At 36.5% G+C, this 9364-nt stretch overlaps 1 protein-coding gene across 1 annotated transcript; it reads left to right on the forward strand.

The window, feature by feature from the left end:
- Positions 1-7316: 7316 nt before the first annotated feature.
- LOC118753586 lies at positions 7317-9089 on the forward strand. The gene is made up of 4 exons (XM_036488469.1): positions 7317-7425; positions 7490-7850; positions 7917-8146; positions 8209-9089. Exons 2-4 carry the CDS (start codon positions 7551-7553, stop codon positions 9065-9067), a joined length of 1389 nt encoding a protein of 462 aa, XP_036344362.1. The 5' UTR covers positions 7317-7425; positions 7490-7550; the 3' UTR covers positions 9068-9089.
- The last annotated feature ends 275 nt before the right edge of the window (positions 9090-9364 follow it).

Below are 9364 nucleotides of genomic sequence, written 5' to 3' on the forward strand. Positions count from 1 at the left end.
GAAAATGAATAAATAAATTATATGTATATCAGAAAATTAATAAGATGAAATGAAATTATTGTTTGATTTCTAACCAAACCTATGTATGTAACTCAATCGCCTAATGGTTAGCCGAACCGTAAACATATGTTTACACATCCAATTTCGTGAGTAGGTACCTGGTACTCGCACCGTTTTTAAGAAGTTTCACTTCTATCATGTGTACGGTGTTACACACTCATTTTTTTGTTATGTATGTTACCGCATAACTTTGGACCGCGTCAACCGATTTCGATAATTCTTTTTGCATCGGAAAGGTAGTGTCTCAGAGGTGGTCCCATACTAATCTCGTAAGATCCGATCAGCGGATCATGAGATATATATATATATATTTTTTTTTTATATGGGAGTTGAAGTCGGTTTGTTTTTTGCTAAAAATTACTAGTTATATATAAGATGTACGTAATATGCACTTACATATGTATGCATGTATATATATAATTGCACTCCACTCACTCTGATAAACTCTTCTGATATCTGAATACTACCTCATAGATATCACTCTTAAATTCGTAGGCAAGTTACGGATTTCCCGCTTCCCATACACGTCCATTTGAGGCAACAAAATTGCCGATGTCGTCCCAAGAATCATTTTGGTTGCAGTAGTAATCGTCTCTAAGACCCGCTTAACAACTTTGGCGTACCCATCGTCATCCCTTTTTTCAAGCCGGCGTCGCTTTGCCCCTGAAGTTGATGGAGTCGGATAGGGTTCTTCAGATCCAAACATACCTCGGAAGGAGAAACGGATGAAGTTGATGGGGTTTGGCTTTTCTGAATTGGTTAATACATATGTATATGTATGTATATGACTATTCCGGTATCCGACGGATGGCATCCGCACTGGCAAGTAAAAATTTAATTTCATATACTCACTAGAGCTGGGATACTATCGATAGTAATATCGATAGTATCGATAGTTGAAAACTGTCGCCACTATCGATTGTTTTTGAAAACTATCGATGTCGGGTTTAGCGAAACTTCTCTCTTTACATCTCTTAACATTACATTAATTTTTTTTTATCCAAGAAAATTCACAATACAATCGGCAAACAAAATTTTAGTTATTGGAATTTTTAGCAACTATAAGCTTACACTGAGGTATAGTAAAATTGAATAAGCTATAACACCGCTTACACAAAATTCTTATAGAAATTCGAATTAAAAAGCTTGAAATTTTAATGATTTTGTAGTTTTTTATGTTTAGTACAACTACTAAAGTACTACTAGTAAACAAACAAAAAATAGTCAAAACTGCTAAAAATGTTGTGTTGCTATTATTTTGAGAAGTACTTTATTCGTTTTCTTATAATATGGTAAAATGTTAATAATTTCCTTTGTCCGGAGTACGATATGCGCCGCCGCATTTGATCTCAGTTGAACTTTTATAAGTATGAGTTGTCAATTTAAACGAATATCTTTTGTTTTGTTTTGTAGTATTAGAAATGTATTATTATAGCCAGTTTCACTTCTTTGCACTTCAAAAGGGACAAACATATGTATATATAATTCAGACGCATAAATGAAATAATTTTATTTTATTATGATAAGTATTTTTGGTGCACTCAAATTTAAACAAATTTATATAATCTCTTTAACTTACAAAATAGTTTATAAATTTATTAATTATTTAATTTTTAAGCAATTTACCATTTCAATTCAATACCTCTCACGACGATAGTACTATCGATACTATCGATGTTTTCAACTATCGTTTCGAAAACTATCGAGTGGCGGTACTATCGATAGTATCCCAGCTCTAATACTCACATCCATCAAGTTCGAAGTTGTTGGTGCTTCACTACGCAGCATGGGCTCCAAAAATTTTAGTAACGTGTATAGCGGGGTTGACGGTGTCACTTTTGCACCTTGTCCACTCTTGGTCTGCCCCATTTTATTAAAGGTTGCCTAAATTTGTAAAAACAAATACATAAATAACTAGTATTTTATAAATATTAAGCTGGCATTTCAAGGTACTATTTTATATATATATAAGGAAAATTTGAAAGTTAGGGGGGGAGGCTCGATCACCCCCCCTGCCCCTACCTGGCTACGCCCATGTGTAGGTATATGTATTTACATACTAAGGCAGCTCATGGAAACGCGTAAATGGCTCGTAACCATGTAAACCTCGTAAACTTACCTAATTTTTTATGGAAAATCGGTTTATTTGCGAGGTTTGCGCCGTATGTATAACCAAACTTGTAGTGTAATTAACTTGAAGTTGGTTGCCTACGTAAGCAAATGCATGAAAGTTGAGAAAATTCAACTCTGTGCCCATTCGAATTCATGTTCGTATTTTTGTCCGTTCTCTGCGCTTACGCGCGTACTTATGGAGTTTATTCCATAAGAACATGTGTATACAACTCAGCTCTCAAATGCACGCATACGTATACGTACGCATACGCTTGCCTATGGAGTTCCAGCTTTACTGAGCGCTCTATGACCACATGCGGGTTTCACCCACATACGAGCAATGATTTCCACGCACGCAGTCTTATCCATTGAATCGTTTTTTTTGCTATGGTCGGCATGCTAGCGCATTCAAACGATTCAATAAGTGGGACTGTGTGCATTGCTCAGCTGACGCTTTACCGGAAGCGTTGCCACTTGAAAATTACCGGCCGTCTGCACGTGCTGGAAAATCTCGCTTGCGTGACGACGCATACGAGAAACCGCACGTGTAGACCGCAAAAAGTTCGAAGCATGCTTTTTCTTGCATACCGAGCGGTATTCGAGCTCTCGCTTGCTTTCAACTGTCATTTTTGTTATTTGACAGCTATGTTCTCATTTCGCAGAATACTACAGAGTAGCAACATCGTTTATTTTGGAGGCAAATACAAATTTAGATGCAGCCATTTTTCATTTGAAAATAGTATACATAAAGCAACATGGGCTATTTCTATTTCTAATTTTCTCAAACTTTTAAGAGCCTGCAAGGCTTCAACCTTCTTGTTTGGCGACATTTTACAAATGAAAAAGTATACTGTCAAATGCCCAGTCAACAAAACTCTATCTCGCTTGCGAGAGAAAAAAAAAGCATGCCAGCGAGATTTTCAAGCATGTGAAGACGGCCGGTTAGGGGTGGCTCACAAGCATGCATATGTTCCGCTCTCAAACCAAATCGTGGTTGCCTCAACTAAGATTTGGTAACTATGACTAAACCATATGTTGAAAGAAAGCTTATCTGTACTAGCCGAGCTTAATGACATCCTTTTATGAACCATACGTCAAGTTGAATGGAATTTGTTGAAATATGCTTCAAAGAAATATTTATTAGTATTTACCAAACCTTTGAACTAAATTAACGATTTGGTACAACCTAGATGAATATTAGGAGCTTTAATATATTTAGTTATAATTACCAAACCATGGTAATAGTTCCCAATCCTTGGTAACAGTTCCGAAATATTGTTAAAATTCGGGAACTAAATATCTTTAGTTGTCGAAACTAATCCTTTGTCTCAGTGTGTATTTTAGGACGAGTGGATAAGGCTTAAGCCAAGAGCTTCGGTGATCAAATCCACTTTTTAGCAAAAAAATACAGTTACGCGGGTGTGCAGAACGACGATACGCGGTTTTGTACTTTAACCGACGACATATGAATGCAAATGCACTCAGAAAAAGGTTTAGTTATAATTACCAAGATTTGGTTATAGTGACCAAGTGGCATAGTTGGATATGGCGAAATAAATATCTAGTTCACGAAAGTCTGCAATTTACTTGAGACGTCTAGTTGGGACAAATGTATATTTGTTAATAATTACAAAACGACTACCTTGATTGGATAATATTGTTAGTTGAATAAAATCATTGTTGAGCAAATATAAACAATGCTTTGGTTGATACAAGTTTTCAATTAATTTTGTGAACTTGCTGTAGACGTGAATCAGCTAACCGTTTATTATTGAAAAAAAGTTTCCAGTTTGACACAAATAAAAATTTACTTGATGGCTGTTGTGTTTACTTTCTTCTTTATTTGCATATTCTAAGCATAAAAATTTATACATATTTATATAAATAGTTACTAGTGTAAATAATACATATGTATATGGTGGTAAAAGAAAGAATGAAACAGGAATAGTCGTGCGAAAACCCCGGTCAATATCTGCTGGTTTAAGTATACTGCTTTGGTTTTTCCTTGGCTAAATAGATACTTTCAAAATGAGAAACCCCGGTTGGCATCAAACTTTATATTTTTAAATAACTATGCGCACACCGAAACAACTCGCGGCGATGGCAAACCTGAAACTGAGACAAACAAGCCTGGGCATGTCATAGCACACACTTTTCTTTCTCTATCTAGCGCAGTGATCGACATGCCACAGCTTACTGAGCGCTCTGTGACCACACGCGTGTTTCACCCATATACGAACAGCGGTAGCGGAGCAATGATTTCCACACACACAGTCTCATTCATTGAATTTATGCAATGGTCGGCATACTGGCGCATTCAAACGATTCAGTAGGTGGGACTGTGTGCATTGCTTAGCTGGCGCTCTTCGTATGTGAAACACACATGTGCTCAGAGAGCGCTGAGCATTATTTAGGGGTGGCTCACAAGCATGAATATGTTCCGCTCTCAAACCAAATCGTGGTTGCCTCAACTAAGATTTGGTTTGAAAGAAAGCGTATCTGTATTAGCCGAGCTTAATGACATCCTTTTATGAACCATACGTTAAGTTGAATGAAATTTGTAGAAATATGCTTCAAAAAATTATTTGTTAGTATTTACCAAACCCTTCAACTAAATTAATGATTTGGTACAACCTAGATGAATATTAGAAGCTTTAATATATTTAGTTATAATTACCAACCCATGGCAATAGTTCCCGATCCTTGGCCACAATTCCCAATTATTGTCAAAATTCGGGAACTAAATATCCTTAGTTGTCGAAACTAATCCTTTTTCTCAGTGTAATGCGTTAGTATAGAAAAAACTGCGATGAGCCGAAAAAGTACCTAAAGATGTAACAATTTTTCCTTATACTATTCACTCCCCTATTCTAATAAAGTCTCAAAATTCAGTACATCACTATTGCGATTTATACTGCACCTCAAAGTATGCCGCTAAAGCAAACATGCCGACTCGAAATGAAACTTAAAATTTTAGTGTACTTCATCGGCACTTAAAATCTATGTTTTGGTGGCATATTATTAGGCGCAGTATAAATCACAATAGTGATGCGCTGAGTTTTGTGACATTTTTAGAATAGGGCGGTTTATCAAAAAATGTTAATCTCGTCCGAAAATTTCGCGTTTACGCCGATTTTTCGAGTCACTTTTTGCCGAATCGAGTTTCAGTAGTCCGAACGGGGACCTGTGCATGTTTATACGTATTTGTATATACTTATTTAAAAAGTTTGTTAAGTTTAATAAGAACGTTGCTTTTTCTACCGCCGCCGCAAAGATATATCATAGGAAAAGAAGAAACAATTGGAGTATTTTCCGACCGGTACTTAACAATAGGGTAGCCACAAGTTTGATCGAGTACTTTCGGCTAAATCCTACCGAAATTGTAGCCGTAAATCTTGTAAAACCTTAAAATTGACTAATACGGAAACGCAGAATTGACCGTTTCTTCATTTCTTTAGCCAACTTCACTTTTTAACGCGCTGTCGAGGTCTGATTCTCTTACTGCTCAGCGTAACCCCCATATTATTTTATTTGCTTCATACCAGTTAAGGTAGGATACAACCTATGGTCTAAGCCAAACATCTAAATAGGTGGGAAAGCAAGTAAATACTTTAACCGCGTACACGTTACCCAACTAAGTAAGTACTTGGGGAAAGGATTCGAGTACAAAAAGTACTCAGTACTTGAAGAAAGAATCGAGTAATTACTCATAGTTACTTGTATTGGAACAACACTAATTATTAAATGGTAACAAATTTTACTAGTTACAAGAGTGCGCAGATAGCGAAAAGGGTTTTAGAATTGACAGAAACTTTATTTACTGGCCTAATCTGCACGTTACCGACGACGGAAAATTGTATTACCAAAAAATGTTACCGTTTCTTGTCACCGCAATTCTAGGTACGCTGGTAATGCAGTAAAATATTCAGCACTTCAGCTCTGAAAAATTATTGAAATTCTGATGTTGTCTATTGCACGGGGTAATATTTTGTTACTAGCTTATGAGATGGCAACAAAATTTACTGATTACAACAGTGCACGGAATTCGAAATGGTTTAAAAGTTGCCGTAAACTTTATTTTCCAGTTACAAAATTTTTGTTATCAGCGCAGAATTATTCTAAAGGAAAACCTTGGCTACTTTGACTACTGTTTATTTGTTGGTTCATTTGAATTTTCTTCATTTTCAACATTGTTCCTCGGATTTAATCTTGTATTAAGTAACATAAACAAACAGTTACGGCTTACTGTAACACTGTAGGTAAATTATAAAGTTTTGAAATATCACTGCTAGACGACCAAACACATAAACTTAATTTGGTCTCCAGTTTACGATGGCGTTCAGAAAATCCGTATCACGTCAAAATTTTGAGATATTGAGGAGGGAAGTTTTAGAGCTCTGAAAGTGAATTTTTCGTTGTTTATAACACTGTGCTCAGGTTTTGAACTTTTTTTTCTGGGAAAAGGTTTATAAGCTGAACTTCCTTGATTGGGATCTTCTAAATTCAATGGCGTCCCCTGTTTTAACGGTACTTGAAAATTTGCTTAAATTTTAGCTTTTTTGTTAATGAACGGATATAAACCAAATTAGTATGACACCACCTCTAAAATACCACCTTTCCTTAAAAAAAAGAATTATAGAAACCGATTAACGTGGTCCAAAGTTATGCGGTAACATGCACCAAAAAAAAAAAAAATTCGACGAATTGATAACCTCCTCCTTTTTTTTGAATTCGGTTAAAAATATTCCAGTATGGGAAGGAAAAGAACCCACAGTCAGGTCCAAATAGTGTAAAACCTAATAAAATTAAAAAATATTACGAAATAAAATATGAGTTATAGCCAAAACCACATATCTGAACAATCAGTTGTATGGGAGTAAATTAACTTTAAAAATGTGGGAATTATTAATAATAAAACTTAAAATGTAAGCCAATTTTCAAGTACCGTTATCTCGAAAACCGGAGTCAATCTGGCAAAACGGGGGACGCCATTGAATTTATAAGATCTCAATTAAGTAAGATCAGCTTTTAAATAAAACCTTTTCCGAAAAAAAAATTCAAAACCAGAGAACAGTGTTATAAACGACGAAAATTTAACTTTCAGAGCTCCAAAACTTCCTTCCTAAATATCTCAAATATTTGACGTGATACGGATTTTCTGGAAACGCCATGGTTATCTAGAGGCCAAAATTAAGTTTTTGTGCTTGGCCGTTTAGCTGTGATATTTTTGCCTCCCTACTGTGTAATTAGTTGGTAAGAAAATGTATTATATGCAAAATAACACCTACTTATAATTCTATTTACATGTATTTTCAAGATCCGTCCTCACCAACCGGCTTGATGACACGAGAGGGTCTCATCGAACCCGCTCCATAATCATGTATGGGCGTAGTGACCTAGCGAGTACAGGCCAGAGCGCCCGGACTATTACCAGTTTGCTACAAGAATCTACAGATACAACCAACAAACTTACAACTTGCACTAAAAAGAATGTTCAACGTATCAGTAACAGTGTTCAGGAACAAATTGAACAACTTTTTACTGATGTAGCTAAAGATGCTACGTGCAGCTTTCCAGTGGTTTACTTAGGCTCTCTATCATTAAAATCTAAAGTTACAAGCCTTCAAGAACTACAAGGACCTCTTCGGGAACTGTATCTAAGGGACTCGCCTATTACGGTAATTTAAATAAATTACATAAATATAATATATTATATGCTTATTTCACACACATATCTAATTTAGAAACAAATGGCTGGGTTTCTGGAAATTTGTACAAAGGGATTAAGAGTTAAACTAAGCTCAACTCCTATTGAAAATGCCAAAAATTATGAAACCACTACCCCTTTCCATAATATTGCTGTTTGGTCCGCAGTAAAGTTGGTAATTTCAAATAATGATGGTAGCGCAGCCTTTTTGCCATTGATTACGGATCCCGAAAATATTGAGAAGACTTCACTGTTTCGTCCTCTGTGGTAAAGTATATGTACATGTATGTATATGTAACACAACAGTAAATATTCGATTGATTTTACAGTGGAACGGAAAATAATCAAGTACTAAACAGCGGCCTAGCTCCGATTTTCGCGGTGGTGATGCGCTCCGCAGGCTCGCCAAAAGTTCTTAAATGCCATGCATTTATATGTAAAACTACTGAAGATGCAATCGTAATTGCTGCTACACTTTATCAAAGCTTAATGGTACATGTGAATACAAGTTCGCACCGCAGTTGTAAAAGACGTGCGCCCCGAAACCAAAATGGCGTTAGTTGCGTAAGTACTGCCAGTAGTTCTGTCCGAACTGGCTCAAAATACTTATCGAATTCTCAAGCATTAGTCAATGGACGCAAGAGTTCTTTTCGCAGTTCAAGTGAAAGCTTCGGAGCGAAAACCGCCACACCTCCAAGAATAGGACGCAAGAAGCGTGTTACGAATGGCGCTCTTGCATCCAGCAATAACATTATTAATGAGGCGGAAACTACAACAGAAGAACGCAAGAGAAAATCTCACAAAAGTAAACGTGCACCATCAGTTCCAAAAGTCCTACATGCAGGTGCGTCTAGTTGTAACAAGAGTGTTCCAAGCACTCCTGGGCTCAAAGAATCCCTCTGCGATTGCTGCGGAAGCAAAAACATCAACCATAAAAATTTACGGACTGGAAAGGCTGTAGAAAGTGTGTACAAAGTTTTAGAGGTTTTAGATGCAAGACCTTTACCAATAACGGACTCAGTGGGTAGTAACTCCAATACTGGTCCACACTGTGAAACCAATGGAGATATATTAACACGAGTAGCAATACCACGATCCGGTAGCTTCCTAAATACGGGAGGACTTACGCGGTATAAATCAAGAGCTGCGCGTTGTCATTCGGGAAAATCAGGCGGTGGTGGTGGGTGAGTACTTTCTGAACTAACATAGAACCAGGCGTTATTTTTTACAATTCATAAGCGAAAATCCTCTCCAAAATTAAAATAACCTCAAAAAGTTAACGAACAGAAAACGTCCAGTTACTTCCAAAAACAAGAAGAAAAAGACAAACGAGCTTTGTTTGAGGTTTGTTGGTAAATACACATATACATATATAAGTTGTGGGAGAAAGGAAATGGGACGTTCAATGTTCACCAGTAAAGAAAAATTCGAAAGCGTCTCAAGTTCTGAACACATTGAAAACGACGAGCTACCGACCACAGCTTC

Source organism: Rhagoletis pomonella, unplaced genomic scaffold (genome assembly GCF_013731165.1).
Source record: "Rhagoletis pomonella isolate Grant_MI unplaced genomic scaffold, Rhpom_1.0 Rhpom_scaffold_02649, whole genome shotgun sequence".
NCBI classification, from domain to species: Eukaryota; Metazoa; Arthropoda; class Insecta; order Diptera; family Tephritidae; genus Rhagoletis; species Rhagoletis pomonella.